The sequence below is a fragment of the Corythoichthys intestinalis genome, chromosome 9, assembly GCF_030265065.1.
Source record: "Corythoichthys intestinalis isolate RoL2023-P3 chromosome 9, ASM3026506v1, whole genome shotgun sequence".
NCBI lineage: Eukaryota > Metazoa > Chordata > Actinopteri > Syngnathiformes > Syngnathidae > Corythoichthys > Corythoichthys intestinalis.
The window spans coordinates 43,436,442-43,453,136 of NC_080403.1; the positions used below are offsets into that span (position 1 = coordinate 43,436,442).

At 39.0% G+C, this 16,695-nt stretch overlaps 1 protein-coding gene across 1 annotated transcript in view; it reads right to left on the reverse strand.

Annotated features, from left to right (window-relative positions):
• LOC130921643 (receptor tyrosine-protein kinase erbB-3-like) overlaps positions 1 to 16,695 on the reverse strand; it is a 71,319-nt gene that overhangs the window by 5,006 nt on the left and 49,618 nt on the right. The window contains exons 14-23 of the mRNA XM_057845764.1: positions 13,225 to 13,357; positions 13,023 to 13,116; positions 9,405 to 9,559; positions 9,277 to 9,330; positions 9,052 to 9,193; positions 5,789 to 5,908; positions 5,614 to 5,712; positions 1,825 to 2,010; positions 1,593 to 1,748; positions 1,438 to 1,513 (exon numbers count right to left, since the gene is read on the reverse strand). Of these exons, the coding sequence (XP_057701747.1) occupies positions 1,438 to 1,513; positions 1,593 to 1,748; positions 1,825 to 2,010; positions 5,614 to 5,712; positions 5,789 to 5,908; positions 9,052 to 9,193; positions 9,277 to 9,330; positions 9,405 to 9,559; positions 13,023 to 13,116; positions 13,225 to 13,357 (1,215 nt within the window). The remainder of the gene's footprint in view (positions 1 to 1,437; positions 1,514 to 1,592; positions 1,749 to 1,824; positions 2,011 to 5,613; positions 5,713 to 5,788; positions 5,909 to 9,051; positions 9,194 to 9,276; positions 9,331 to 9,404; positions 9,560 to 13,022; positions 13,117 to 13,224; positions 13,358 to 16,695) is intronic.

Here is a 16,695-nt window from a genome sequence, read left to right on the forward strand (position 1 = left end):
AGACAGCTCCAACAGACATTGTGCCACGGCTTCCCGTAGGGGGCCTGGCCAGACAGAGCGTCCTGGGAGCTTTCACTGCGATAAACTCAAACACGCGCTGCGCTATAACGCCGGATTTAGGTGGAAACAGGACGAACGTTTTAGTGCATACAGGCAGGCAGGAGTGTCTCAAGAGTAATTTGGCCGATGATTTAAGGTAATTATTAAGTAAAATATCACCATGCATGCACTTTGAAACGTGAAAAAAATTAAATGAATGAAAAAAATTAGCGTAACTTAAGCTTGAAATATTTACATAAAATTAATGATGACTGCCCTTTTTTTTTTTTTGCTTTTAACCAATAATCTGGACTGTTTTACGTTCATATCTACAGAAATTCCGAGATTTACGCATTTATTTACAATTCACATTCAAAAGCTCTTTGTTTTGTGATGGCCATATTCATACACAACAGCGTAAATTTACATTCAAATAATCAGGAAATTTTCAGCCATCTGCCCGTTTTTTGGCAAAATATTAGTAATTTAGACATTTCTGCGTCCGTACAAAAAAATATTCGGCATTTACATGTTTTATTTTATGAAACATTTCAATCTAAAAACTACCAGGGCCAGATAGCCGGCAAGACGTGCTGAGGCAATAGTGACATCGGAATTCAACCTAAATAGGACTTGATTGTATACTTGATTGTATAAAGTATATTGTGTATTGAATATAATGCAAAATTTGCTTTTTTTGAGTAAAATTAAGATGATTCTGCATGTTTCCCTCAAGTATTAAGTTAGTAATGTGAAAATTGAGTGATTTATTAGCTGATAAAAACATATCAAATTTGCACTAAATAAAAAAAAAATGAAGTTGCTATTTCAGGCAAAACCTTGATGTGTTAATTATGATACGTTAAATATTGCTATTGATTCTGTAAATAGAGGTGATTATCTCTGCATTTGGTGATTTTTGTGAAACTAATGTAAAATCTGAGAATTTTATAACCATTTTAAGTTTCGGTATATTTACATAAAAAATATTTAATCGGGATTTTACAAGGGAACGACTTGGAATTTTTCGATGCTGCTGCTCATGAAGACTCAAATATTAACTAAGGGAGGTGCCTGTTTTGGTTTTAGGTCGGTAGCGGCTTCGGTTTGAAAAATACTTTTTTAAGTTTTTGAAAATAGGCCCCCTCTGGAGTGGCCCCGCACCACGTTTCCCATCAACTTATAGTGAAGTCTATGAAATATCAAAATATTTAACCTTTTGTGATCTTTCATGCACAAAGCTAAAATTCAGGAGTATTCAAAAATCACAAGCAAATGCACCCCAACTTTTTTTTTTTTTTTTTAAGTTTAACATTGGCAGACGCTTTCACTGCGCACTACACAGTGTTTTGCATTAACCCTCTACACATAAACAAATGGCGATGAAACACAACTCACCATAACTCCACACATCGCTTTGATGAGTGTATCTGCGAAACAGGATGCTCTCAAGGGCCATCCACTTGATCGGTGTCTAAAAGCATATTAAAGTATTTGAACGCACAATTGATCCAGTCACCTTCACTTGACAATGTTTCAACCTGTATACAAACCTTGACTTCATTGTAAAAGTACTTCTTGTCATCGGGGTACAGTAGATCAGCAATGCCATAGTCGGTGATCTGAGCGGTGTAGTTATTCTTCAACAGCACATTTCTAGCAGCCAGGTTCCTGTGGACCATCCTGTTGTCTTCTAGGTAACACATCCCCTGTGTAGAGATGTATACAGTCAATGGGCTACAGTGATGTTTCATAGAGAAGTGCTACTCAGTTAAGCCATATTACCTTAGCGATTTGCACACACCAGTTGAGGAGCCTCTGAGGACTAAGTTTGTTCTTGTTGTTCCTGACATGTTCCAGCAGGGAGCCTTGGTTGTCGAGCTGGCTGATGAGTTGCAGGTTAGCGCCAGGACAGATACCGATGATCCGGACTACGTTGAGGTGGTCCAAGCTTCCCATCACCATCATGTGCTGCATACCACATTGAGGATTGTAGTCAATTATCATAGCACCTTGTAACATTTTGGATGAAAGAACAGAAGTCCTTTTTCTTTCTTTCGAAGAATCTTCCTGGCAAATAAATTGTGGTTTACTGTAATTTTTGGACTGGAAGCCATTATTTTTTTTCATCTGCTGTGAACTCAACGGTTTATAGTCCAGTGCCGCTTATTTATGCATTCTTACCGGTCTTTCGTAGGGTTGTCAGAATTATCAAAAAATATCCAAGAATCAATATTGAAATGTGGTATCCGGATACAATATTAAATTGCAAAAGTATCACTACTCAGATATTTATTTTTGCTCGACCACAAGTCACCAGATATTTGGTGTCATAAAATATATTTTTGCATTACTCTTGATTAAGCATGTGCCCGTATGAGATTCTGATAGTATGATAACCTTAAGCCAAAATATACCAGTTTCACGGTATCACACTATTGCAATTACTAGGGTTGTTCCGATCATGTTTTTTTGCTCCCGATCCAATCCCGATCGTTTTAGTTTGAGTATCTGCCGATCCAGATATTTCCCAATCCAATTGGGGTTTTTTTTGCTCCCAATTCAATTCCAATCATTCCCGATAATTTTTCCCGATCATATACATTTTGGCAATGCATTAAGAAAAAATGAATAAAACTCGGACGAATATATACTGTACATTCAAAATACAGAACATAAGTACTTTATTTGTTTATTATGACAATAAATCCTCAAGATGGCATTTACATTATTAACATTCTTTCTGTGAGAGGGATCCACGGATAGAAAGACTTGTAATTCTTAAAGGATAAATGTGACTTTGTATATTGTGACTAAATATTGCCATCTAGTGTATTTGTTGAGCTTTCAGTAAATGATACTGTAGCCATTTAACTGTTCTGCCCAAATGCATGATGGAAAGTGCAACCATGACTGTGCGTAGTGGTACCAATTGATATATCTTTTCTGCGTTGGGTAATAACATAGGGCAGGGGTGTCCAAACTTTTTGCAAAGGGGGCCAGATTTGGTGTGGTAAAAATGTGGGGGGCCGACCTTGGCCAATGTCTTTTACGTATAACTATATATTTTAGCAAATTTTAGCAAGCCATTCAGTGTGTCACATTTGCTTAATTATTTTTTTCTCTTTCGACTCTCGGGCTCTTGCGAAATACTGCTGCTGTGACATTAAACTAGCTTCAAGTTGCTTCAATTTCTTGCTGCGTATCTTCCCTGTAATCTTGTCGTACATGTCAGCGTGTCTTGTTTGGTAATATCGCCTCACACTGAAATCTTTAAAAACAGCGACGTCTCTTTGCAAATGAGGCAGACACAGTTTTTGCGTATTTTAGTGAATAAATAGTCTAATTTCCACCTATCCTTGAAGCGTCGGCCGTCACAGTCAACTTCTTTTGTTGTTGTTGATTTTCACCATTTTAGAAAATGGAAGTAATGGGTCATACGGAATAATGTTGCTTAGCCCTTAAATACATCCAACCTGAAGCATTTATCAGAGAATCCCTAAATTTGAAAAATAAGGTCCTAATGAAACCTTTTTTTCAAATTTGTAAAAAAAAAAAAGTCAAAATGAATATGTGTAATAACCGCTCTATATCTATAACCCATGCTAAATCATGAGGTTTTTTTCTCATGGAACCTGCAGATGCATGTGTTGACTTGCATCCATCACTTTTTTTCTCAAAAAGAAATGTCAAAATTCTAAATCAGTCGCAAAATCATGAAATTTTAGTTGTATCAAATGTGATACATTTGGCAATAAAGGGTTAAAGTGCTGCTGCCTTTTAGTGGGTAAATGAGGGGACGCATTTTGTGTGTAAGCTACTTCATATGCTGGTTGCAGTACTGCTGACCAATTCATTAAGTCTGTGTTTGGGCCAGACGTTATTGATTTTATGACAGAGGCTAGGGGCCGGATGAAATTTGACCACGGGCCACATTTGGCCCCCGGGCCGGACTGTGGACATATCTGACATAGGGTGTTAAGAAAAAGATCAATTACTACCTTTCTTCCCCACATTGCTTCCCACGATATTTCTAATAGTAGGGAGAGGGATTGTAAGGCTTTAGCCAATTTAAAAAAGGCTCCAAAGGCTGCCAAAATTCACTCTACTCATTCTACGCTGCCTTTTAGCTCTATATATAGGTAAAACGGCGCAATTACAGATTGAACGCGACAATGCGTGAGTGGGTGGTGCAGTGCATGCGTTAATTGCGTTAAATATTTTAACATGATAAATTTTTTTTTTAAATTAATTACCGCCGTTAACGGGATGAATTTAATAACCCTACCTTAAGCCTAAACTAAAGACTCTGGATGAGTGTAACATATTATGTCTTTAAATTAAATACAATTAGAAAACGAGTTAATTAAAATATATATATATATTAGAAAAAGACATGTCCGATATTTTTTTGCCGATTCCGATACTTTGAAAAGGACGTGATCGGACCCGATCGATCGGCATCCCGATCTCTAGTAATTACAGCTCTAAAACATGTTACTTTAAAATATCTGGGTTTAAAAAAACAAAAATCAATTGAACCAGAGCCTAAACTCACAGCCGAAGCTCAACATTATCATGTTTACATTATACACACACTCTCTTTCTCAAGACAGACAGTTGCAATAGAGAAAGAAAACACCACCGCTAGACACACTAAACACGCTGGAGTTAACTCTCGTAACTGGTGGGAAATGTTCATGACAGTGTTTACTAACCTTTAATTTTGTATAATTGCGAAATCATATTGGAGGTATTGCCTCCTCGGCAGCCACCCTCCAAAAACATGTTTTACATGTCGATTGGCCCTCCTCTAAGTTGCGGCCATCTTTAACTTTCCTGTAACTGAAGTGTTCCCATACCAGCAATTTTGTTTTCTTCGATGGGGGAAAAAGTTCAGGAGTTTCACCTCCTCTAGCCATCGTATAGCACAGCTGACATTAAGCAATTAGGGACGGTATGAGGGAAATTTTATGTGGTTTAGAAACTGTGACGTTGTCATACCACGGTATACCTTGAAACCGGTAATCGGCACATGCCTACTCTTGATATAAATGGAGAATACTGTTGCATCCTTTTGTTAACTAATTCGCTGCCATTTACGGTGCTAGACGTCCAATCCATTTGAAGACCATTCATATTCAAATGAATTGGAGGTCCCCGAGTGATAAACTCATTGGTTTGAGGTTGCATCTTGGCCCGAGGAATAACAAATTTCATTTTATTTAAACTCATTAGCTACCATTGAAAGATCTAGATGTCCAATTCTTCAAGTGAAAAAATAGACATCTATAATCATTAACTAATATTGGGGTTTTTAATTAAGTAGTATCTTTTTTTACTATCAATATGGAGTTGAAAATTATAGTATATTAGTATTGCGACAACAGTAATCTTTAGATGTGAATATAGAGTGACTTATATAACAATAAATAGTTTTCTTTTGTCAAATTAGCTGGGTGCAGCTTATAGTCCAGGTGCGCCTTATAGTCCATAAATTACAGTAATTGAATACATTAATTTACCAACAGGCAAATGGCATTTAGCAGTGAAAAGCATTTTGTCCTTGCTTACATCTGTCACTTCGAAGAATGTCTGTCGCCCAGTGCGGTCATGAATGGTTTTGATTGCAACAGGAAGCTTCACTGTGTCTCCTTCTGGGATCCAAATGCCCTGTGAAATGCAGAAATACTTGAGCCTGCTTTCAATCTGGAACATTTTTTCTTCACATTGGTACAATTTTGCCTACCTTATGAACAGATCCAAACACGCCGTTGCCCAGCAGCTTGATCTTACGCAGCTCGGTGGATTTCAGGATCCGAGCGTGGACTTTGGGCCCCTTCTCGCCGGGGTCCAGCGGCTCAAAACTCTGAGGATGAACGAAGAGTATTTTAAACTCAGAAGGGCACGGGTGTAGACGACCGCATTGTTTCCCACTGGACATCCTTCAATTATTTAAATAAAATAACAACAACAGAGGGTGTCCCCCGCCTACTGCCTGTTGTGAGGAATAAGCGGCATAGAAAATGAATGAATGAATGAACAAAAACTTCAAGCAAAAACTCTCAAGAAATATTACAAAACGTGAGGGATTTTTCGTATTCAGTTGACAGGTTAGGAGAGTCCTAAAATGCATCATGAAATGTCATCACAAAATGTTTACTTTTTGTAAAAAATATTGTATTACCGTATTTTTTGGACTATAAGTCGCACCCCCCCCCCCCCCCCCATAGTTTGGCTGGGGGTGCGACTTATATTCTGGAGCGACTTAAGTGTGAAATTATTAACACATATATCATTTCACATGTTATTTTGGTGTTTTGGAGTGACACTTATGTTTTGGTAACTTGTTAGCATGTTCTTTATGCTATAGTTATCTGAATAACTCTTAATAGCTATGTTACGATTACATACCGGCCACGTTCGCATTTCGTTGTTCATGCATCATGTAATATTATCATCCTGTACACTTATTCAGCATGTTGTTCTACAGTGGGGAGAACAAGTATTTGATACACTGCCGATTTTGCTGGTTTTCCCACTTGCAAAGCATGTAGAGGTCTGTAATTTGTATCATAAGTTCTCTTCAACTGTGAGGGATGGAATCTAATACAAAAAAACAGAAAATCACGTTGTATGATTTTTAAATAATAAATTTGCATTTAATTGCATGAAATAAGTATTTGATACATCACAAAAATCGAACTTAATATTTGGTACAGAAACCTTTGTTTGCTATTACAGATACCAAACGTTTCCTGTAGTCCTTGACAAGGTTTGCACACACTGCTGCAGGGATTTTGGCCCACTCCTCCATGCAGATCTTCTCCAGAGCCTTCAGGTTTCGTGGTTGCTCCCGGGCAACACGGACTTTCAGCTCCCTCCATAGATTTTCTATCGGGTTCAGATCTGGTGACTGGCTAGGCCACTCCAGGACCTTAAAGATGTTTCTTACAGAGCAACTCTTTAGTTGCCTTGGCTGTGTGCTTTGGGTCGTTGTCATGCTGGAAGACCCAGCCACGACCCACTTTCAGGGCTCTCACTGAAAGAAGGAGGTTGTCAGCCAAGATCTGGCGATACATACCCCCATCCATCCTCCCCTCAATACGGTGCAGTCGTCCTGTACCCTTGGCTGAGAAGCAGCCCCCAAAAAATGATGTTTCCTCCTCCATGTTTCACGGTTGGGATGGTGTTCTTGGGGTTGTACTCATACTTCTTTTTCCTCAAAACACGACGAGCCGAGTTTAGACCAAAAAGTTCAATTTTGGTCTCATCCGACCACATGACCTTCTCCCATTGCTCCTCTGTTTGTTTGTTTGAGCATGTGAACAGGTGTCTTTTATACAGGTAACAAGTTCAAACAGGTGCAGTTACTTCCGGTAATGAGTGGAGAATAGGAGGGGTTCTTAAAAAAGAGCTATGAGCCGAAATATTTACTAGTTGGTAATGTATAATCCTTATTTCATGCAGTTAAATACAAATTTATTATTTAAAAATTATACAATGTGATTTTCTGGATTTTTGTATTAGATTCCGTCCCTCACAGTTGAAGATACAAATTACAGACATCTACATGGCTTGCAAGTGGGAAAACCCGCAAAATCGGCAGTGTATCAAATACTTGTTCTCCGCACTGTATATTGGATTTTTATTTTAAGTTGCCTTTCAAGATGACATATCAGTTCTATTTGTTAGATTTTATCAAGTTAATTTCCCCCAAAATTGCGACTTATACTCCGGTGCGACTTATATGTTTTTTTCCCCTCTTCATTGCATATTTTTGGGCTGGTGCGACTTATACTCAGGTGCGACTTATAGTCCAAAAATACGGTATACAGTATATTAATTTTGCTGATATTGCTACACTATAAAGTACAGTTTCAAACAACTAAACAACATGAGACATCTGCAGTGACAGGTGAACAACTCTTCAACTATCATGATAATAATGGATTTGGGACAGAGTATCCTTCGGCGATGTGTTGCAATACAAGACGTCACGATACAAATTGAGATTGAATTTGAAAAAAAAAAAAAAAAGGATCGCGATATAAAGGCCACATGGTTAGAGCAATATAGCCCATAAACAGTTTAGTCTATTTACTTTACTGACCCAGCAACATTACCATGAGTAGCCACTTGCTACTTTGTGGCACTCATGAGACAGAAAGGATCAATTCCTGCTAATAATGTGTAGCCAGAAGAACCAATTTCCACCCAATTTGCGATCAAAGACAAGTAATAGCACGTCATTAAATCAAAGGTTATTCAAACTCACGTTTTCAAAACGAAAGTAAAATTATCACGTAACACGCTAAATAGCATAACTAGCAATTAATGAAACAACTGGGGCGATAATTGAATAAATAATTACCATAGAACATAAGGTTTGAAGGTTATTTACATCGGTAGCGCAGCAATGCATGCTAAGAGGCATGTTGGACCACAGCAGTGTTGACAGCAGGTGGCAGCAGAGGTTGTCTGTATGAGTAGTGATGGCCAAATGAAGCTTCACGAAGCATTTAAGCTTTGCAATCAATTGGTTTAAAGCTTCATGGTGGTTCATTTGCTCTATGGTGCTATCTAGTGGTCTTGACGCCCAAGAGCCCAACATTCTTAAGAATTGTATGCCTATTTGTTTTAAAAAAATGATATGAATGTGCTTGTGTTTCTAAATGAACAAAATACAACAAAACCTATAAGGATAATTTGTTATTACTTTTTATTTAGAAATAATAGCTTTCGCACAGTGTTTGGCTTCAATGTTTAGTTTGTTTTTTGGACAGTATTTCACTAGCTCTATAGTCTACTATAGTCTGTACAGCATTTGAATGTGCAACTGAAACAAAAATAAGTACTTTTTAATAACATAGTACTTTTATCTTTAACATTTTTTGATATTGTATCGTGATGTGTCGTATCGTGACACTGCCACATCGAGGTGCATCGTATCGAGTGTTTACATGTATCCCTAGGTAATAATATAATAAAATAAACATAAAAAAGCGTCACCTCTCCATTAGCCATGTATCTCCTCATCGCCCGTTTGCGGCGAATGGCGAGGCCTCGCCGGTACAAAACGCTTAGCACAAAAATGGAGAAGCTGGCAAACAGAAGGGCAATAACTCCCAGTACGATGCCTGTGGTTGCTTGTCTGAAAATCCAAAAAGAGGGAGATTTTTTTTCACATACCAGAAAGTTTATAATAGATTGTACAGAATCTGAGGAAAATCCTACCCAGAAATGTATCTGGAAGAACCAATACAGCCTCCAGTTCCCGGACCGTAGCACCTAAAGAAAAATCCCATTTAGCTAAATGCAGAAAATGCTCAGAGAGCTCAAACATTCCCCAAATTATACCTTACCCTTGAGTACAGTTGATGTGGCACTGTTCGCAACGACCTTGCTTGTTTGGGTACTTGAAGATGACGCCCTCGCCTCCCATCACACCCTCAGGACACATGGAAACACAATGTGGTCCATCCTGGCGGTTGGCGCACGCTACACACTTATCAGCTCCCTGCATACATGAGTGAATGACCACAATAAATGTCAAAATATAACTTTAAACATTACCTGAACAGTTTATAGAAACCTATTGACGGTGCTAGCTTTTTCTTTTGCAGCAGCTGAAATACTGCTCCCCTAACGTTTGGTACAGTTGTGGTCAAAAGTTTACATACACTTGTGAAGAACATAATGTCATGGCTCTCTTGAGTTTCCAGTTATTTCTACAACTCTGATTTTTCTCTGATAGAGTGATTGGAACAGATGCATCTTTGTCACAAAAAACATTCATGAAGTTTGGTTCTTTTATGACTTTATTTTGGGTGAACAGAAAAAAGTGATCAAATCTGCTGGGTCAAAAATATACATACAGCAGCGCTAATATTTGGTAACATGTCCCTTGGCCATTTTCACTTCAATTAGGCGCTTTTGGTAGCCATCCACAAGCTTCTGGCAAGCTTCTGGTTGAATCTTTGACCACTCCTCTTGACAGAATTGGTGCAGTTCAGTTAAATTTGATGGCTTTCTGACATGGACTTGTTACTTCAGCATTGTCCACAAGTTCTCAATGGGGTTTAAGTCACGACTTTGGGAAGGCCATTCGAAAACCTTAATTCTAGCCTGATTTAGCCATTCCATTACCACTTTTGATGTGTGTTTGGGGTCATTGTCCTGTTGGAACACCCAACTGCGCCCAAGACCCAATCTTCAGGCTGATGACGTTAGGTTATCTTGAAGAATTTGAAGGTAATCCTCTTTCTTCATTATCCCATTTACTCTCTGTAAAGCACCAGTTCCATTGGCAGCAAAACAGCCCCACAGCATAATACTACCACCACCGTGCTTGACGGTAGGCATGGTGTACTTGGGGTTAAAGGCCTCACCTTTTCTCCTCCAAACATATTGCTGGGCATTGTGGCCAAACAGCTCGATTTTTGTTACGTCTGACCACAGAACTTTCCTCCAGAAGGTCTTATCTTTGTCCATGTGATCAGCAGCAAACTTCAGTCGAGCCTTAAGGTGCCGCTTTTGGAGCAAGGGTATCCTTCTTGCATGGCAGCCTCTCAGTCCATGGAGATGCAAAACACGCTTGACTGTGGACACTGACACCTGTGTTCCAGCAGCTTCTAATTCTTGGCAGATCTGCTTTTTGGTGATTCTCGGTTGACTCTTCACCCTCCTGACCAATTTTCTCTCAGCAGCAGGTGATTGCTTGCGTTTTCTTCCTGATTGTGGCAGTGAAAAAACAGTGCCATGCACTTTATACTTACAATTGTTTGCACTGTTGCTCTTGGGACCTGCAGCTGCTTTGAAATGGCTCCAAGTGACTTTCCTGACTTGTTCAAGTCAATGATTCGCTTTTTCAGATCCATGTATGTATATTTTTGACCCAGCAGATTTGATCACTTTTTCTGTTAACCCATAATAAAGTCATAAAAGAACCAAACTTCATGAATGTTTTTTAGTATCTGTTCCAATCACTCTATCGGAGAAAGATCAGAGTTGTAAAAATAACTGGAAACTCAAGAGAGCCATGACATTATGTTCTTCACAAGTGTATGTAAACTTTTGACCACAACTGTATGTACTAGTAAATGTTATTTGTTCCATTAGGGACTTACCAATTACAAAAGGTCTAACCATGTCTTCTAGATGTATTGTACTGCTTTTTAATTATTTTATATATAGCGGAAAACACAGAGATGATTGAAAAAGCAGTTTCTGCTCTTGCACTCCTTTTTAAAAGTAACTGCTGTATTTTAAGCCAAAACTGTTGTGCTTGATAGAACAATATGTCTATATGCTGCCATAGCAGATTCATGGCGCATTAAGCCCCCAAAGTATTTTTAATTTGTCCGTTTTACCCTGAAAACCCTCGTTTACAGACGTCGCGCAACCACTTTTGTTTCAACCCAGCGATAAAAACGAAGGTAATGAATTATATTTATTATTCAAAATGTCTGTCGTTTTTAGCTTCGAATCATTAATTGATGTCTCATATTTCGTTTTAAAGAAACGACTTTAAAAAATGTATTCACTCGCCCAGTTTAAACTTTTAAACAAGTAATGTCACAAGGAAAAAAATGGCATATGTAAAAAAGTCACAGATATCTACCTCCGGTAGTATCGGTCCGTGGCGCATTTGGTACCGGGCCGCAAAAGAAATAATAATTTATTAATGACTGCATAATGGCCCAATTAACTCTGGCCTGTTCCCCGTAAACACACCAGTATCCCTGTCTACTCCAGATATAATACTACAGGATGGAATGTCATCATAGAAAGCCATTGATTGGACTGCTAGCAGTACATCTTGTTTTGTATATCTATGTGCGCTTGTCCTCAATAATAATGTTTGACGTAAGGTGGGCGCATCACATTTGCTCCAGGAAACAATTAGCCTCCACACTAAAATGACTGAAAAACAGACATCTTTGAACAGATTTTTCATGGGGAAAAGGGCACCTGACGAGTCAAAAGATGAGCCTACAACCTCGAAGAAAACAAAATCTACGCAACTTCCTAATCGCTAAAGACCCACAAACTGCGAGGGAGTGGATTCGTGACCCCTTTGTGAATAAACCGAGTGATTCGAGTCATGTCTGTGCAACAGGAGGATCAATTTGTAGAGATCACAAATGACGGCGACCTTAAACGTACATTTGAGACAACAACTCTACCGAGGTTCTGGATTAAAGTCATTCCGGAATATCGCTAGGAGAGCATTGAAAACCGTGCTACAATTTCCAACATTGTATCTTTGTGAAGCAAGCTTCTCTCACTCTCCCATCACACTTTGATGGGACCATCTCGTCTCAACGAAACAAGCTCAGGCCTCCCACTGATTCAGCGGGTGAGTTATTTTTTCCCTGCACTTAACACAACGGGGCTAAAAACAAATGTTATTCTATATTTGCTGTATTTTTCTGCCGCACATTGCCGGTGTTCTGACAAAATTTCCATGCGCCTAACGTTAAAAATGGCCACGAATGCAGCGATTCCAAAGTAAACACTACAAACTATCTTTAAAGAAAGGAATATTATCTTACGTTTGCAATGTTAACTGCACACAACTGCACGCAGCTCTCTCACTTAACAACTTCACCGTGTCGTTAAGCATTAATTTATGCCATTTTCATGTTTCACATGTATGTTTATGATATAAATAGTTTTTTAGCACTGTTGGATAACATTGAGAGTCCAACTGAATATTAAAGAGGACCACAAAAGCTTTGGGAGCAAAATTTTATAAGGGTGAAAAATTTGACAACACCAGTCTGTGAAAAAAAGACCCAAATCACACCGGTCCGTGGTGCAAAAAAGGTTGGGGACCCCTGCTGTACAGGGTTTAAAAAAATTAATAAATAAATTTAAAAAAAAATAAAAATAAAAATAAAACAGCCGCGTGTCTTTCTTTGACCACAAGAGGGAGACCAAATCAAATCTTGCATTTAGTATTCTGTGTGCATTTTTACCGGGCCAGTGCAAGTCTCCTTTCCCTCTTGGACTTTACACTCAGGGTGGCACGGCCTACATTCTCCTGATGGATCAGCAAACTCGCGGCTCCCCCTAAGTCAGGATGAAAATAACATTCAAAATGCTATTATGCTGAAGTCAAATACGAAAACATGAAACATCAGGTGGAGATGACTACAAAAAACAAGATCAAAAGCTGACCCTGTGAAGAACATGCATTCTGGCACACAAGTTCCTCTTCTGCTGTACTTCTTGCAGGAAAGACACTGATCCGGTCCGGGTCCCCAGCAGCCATCTGAGGAGCACATGGGGTCGCACACGTGGCCGAGCTCAACTGTACATAAATGCAAACAAACAAGCTTGTCAGTAAACTGTATCGTTTACTATTTGAAACTTTGAACAGAGAGGGTTGGTAGGGAATGCTCATGTTTTCCTGCCATTCGCGGTGATCAACGTACATTCCTCGGAGAAGCTAGCTGTGATCAGTCAAATCCCTTTAAAAACTAATTTGACTTCTTTTGGCGTCAACAGCGGCCAATTAATTAAGACACAATCAAACTGTGAACTTGAAAATGGGCAGATTTTATTTGATGTGAATATAATTACTAAGAATAGTATATTAAAATTGATAACTTCACTCTCATTTTTTGTTGATGATACTGCCACCAACTAGGTAATTGTTGTATTTAAAAAAATAAACACAAAACTGTTCATTTTAAATATCAATTTTCATAGAGTACTTTACTGTACTTCTATTTAATTGAATAAATTATTGCTACGTACTTTAGTCCTTGAAGGGCGTATCAGGAACAACAGCAATACAAATCTAACCTAACAAACACTGAGACTCAATCTAAAATATGTAAAAAATGATTTTCATATTTTTCCCCTGATACATTGCCTTGCAAAAGTATTCGGCCCCCTTGAATCTTGCAACCTTTCGCCACATTTCAGGCTTCAAACATAAAGATATGAAATTTAATTTTTTTGTCAAGAATCAACAACAAGTGGGACACAATCGTGAAGTGGAACAACATTTATTGGATTATTTAAACTTTTTTAACAAATAAAAAACTGAAAAGTGGGGCGTGCAATATTATTCGGCCCCCTTGTGTTAATACTTTGTAGCACCACCTTTTGCTCCAATTACAGCTGCAAGTCGCTTGGGGTATGTTTCTATCAGTTTTGCACATCGAGAGACTGACATTCTTGTCCATTCTTCCTTGCAAAACAGCTCGAGCTCAGTGAGGTTAGATGGAGAGTGTTTGTGAACAGCAGTCTTCAGCTCTTTTCCACAGATTCTCGATTGGATTCAGGTCTGGACTTTGACTTGGCCATTCTAACACCTGGATACGTTTATTTTTGAACCATTGCATTGTAGATTTGGCTTTATGTTTTGGATCATTGTCCTGTTGGAAGATAAATCTCCGTCCCAGTCTCAGGTCTTGTGCAGATACCAACAGGTTTTCTTCCAGAATGTTCCTGTATTTGGCTGCATCCATCTTCCCGTCAATTTTAACCATCTTCCCTGTCCCTGCTGAAGAAAAGCAGGCCCAAACCATGATGCTGCCACCACCATGTTTGACAGTGGGGATGGTGTGTTCAGGGTGATGAGCTGTGTTGCTTTTACGCCAAACATATCGTTTTGCAAAGTGGCCAAAAAGTTCAATTTTGGTTTCATCTGACCAGAGCACCTTCTTCCACATGTTTGGTGTGTCTCCCAGGTGGCTTGTGGCAAAATTTAAACGAGACTTTTTATGGATATCTTTGAGAAATGGCTTTCTTCTTGCCACTCTTCCATAAAGGCCAGATTTGTGCAGTGTACGACTGATTGTTGTCCTATGGACAGACTCTCCCACCTCAGCTGTAGATCTCTGCAGTTCATCCAGAGTGATCATGGGCCTCTTGGCTGCATCTCTGATCAGTTTTCTCCTTGTTTGAGAAGAAAGTTTGGAAGGACGGCCGGGTCTTGGTAGATTTGCAGTGGTCTGATGCTCCTTCCATTTCAATATGATGGCTTGCACAGTGCTCCTTGAGATGTTTAAAGCTTGGGAAATCTTTTTGTATCCAAATCCGGCTTTAAACTTCTCCACAACAGTATCTCGGACCTGCCTGGTGTGTTCCTTGGTTTTCATAATGCTCTCTGCACTTTAAACAGAACCCTGAGACTATCACAGAGCAGGTGCATTTATACGGAGACTTGATTACACACAGGTGGATTCTATTTATCATCATCGGTCATTTAGGACAACATTGGATCATTCAGAGATCCTCACTGAACTTCTGGAGTGAGTTTGCTGCACTGAAAGTAAAGGGGCCGAATAATATTGCACGCCCCACTTTTCAGTTTTTTATTTGTTAAAAAAGTTTAAATAATCCAATAAATGTTGTTCCACTTCACGATTGTGTCCCACTTGTTGTTGATTCTTGACAAAAAAATTAAATTTCATATCTTTATGTTTGAAGCCTGAAATGTGGCGAAAGGTTGCAAGATTCAAGGGGGCCGAATACTTTTGCAAGGCACTGTAATTGGCTCAAATTATTGAAGCACATCTAAATATTGATAAATGTTAAAAAAAAATTGGCGCAACTCGGACGGCACGCTGGTCAGGGTGGTAGCAGATTGTCCCTCTCTCATCATCTCATGAGAACCTAATTTGCTCGAAACTGGCCTCTTTTTGAGATTAGAAATACATTCACACGCTTAGGAGAAAAAAAAACTATTGAAGAGATTCCTACAAAAAAGGAGGCGGTACTGAGCTGTGCATCCACGCCCTTATTAAAAACCAAAATCAATCTTTTAATTGGACCAATTTGTCCAAGTGTGTCAAATTTCATAGGTCTACCAGCTCCCTAAGTCCATGAAAAAAATCTACTTCCTTTTAACACAAAGGGACAAAGGGTCGTCCAGGCAACAGACAGAGACATGTGGACATGCGCCATATAATGCAGTATTACAAAAGGTCTTATAACTACAATGAACAACCTGAAAAGAACTGGACATGTATAAGTAAGGTCAGTTATTTTCCGTTTCCACTTGTTGGCCCTGCAGAGATGATGCAAATAACCCCTACAGAACCCTTCAGGATACAATTTATCAAGCAAGGGAAGTTTGGCGCAGGTATGTTGTATGTGCGCCAAGTTATGACTGCTCAAAATTTGCGATGAGACAAAATGGCGACGGTCATTTTCAATTTCCTGTTTGGACCCTTCTGCTTCAACAAAACCTCAATATTTTTCATCAGGCACCTGAACACATGTCTTAAGGCTCCCCGGATGCAGCTTTGAGGTCAATTTATTTATTTTTTTCCCTTGGAGGAAGAGCCTGTCTAGTTAAAAAGGGTGCCTTTTATTCCAGCAGGGGGCACCAGGCCTAATGAGTAATAATTCAATGCAGTCGTGTTCAGGCTGGGATACGTCACATACATGTCGGATATAAAAAAGACTGAAACTTGTATCAGGGAGTTATTAGTCATTTACTGAATTTGGCATGTTGTCAGAAAAATGGCTGACTTAGGCACCCTGCCCAGGTCAGGCCCGTGAATGAAAACCCACCATTTTGATAACATAAGATCTCATATGTCTCATTAACAGTCTCACCAATTTTGAAGAGGATCCAACTAACAGGTGCTAATGTCTCAGATATGCACGCTGTAACTCGGTATAAATTTC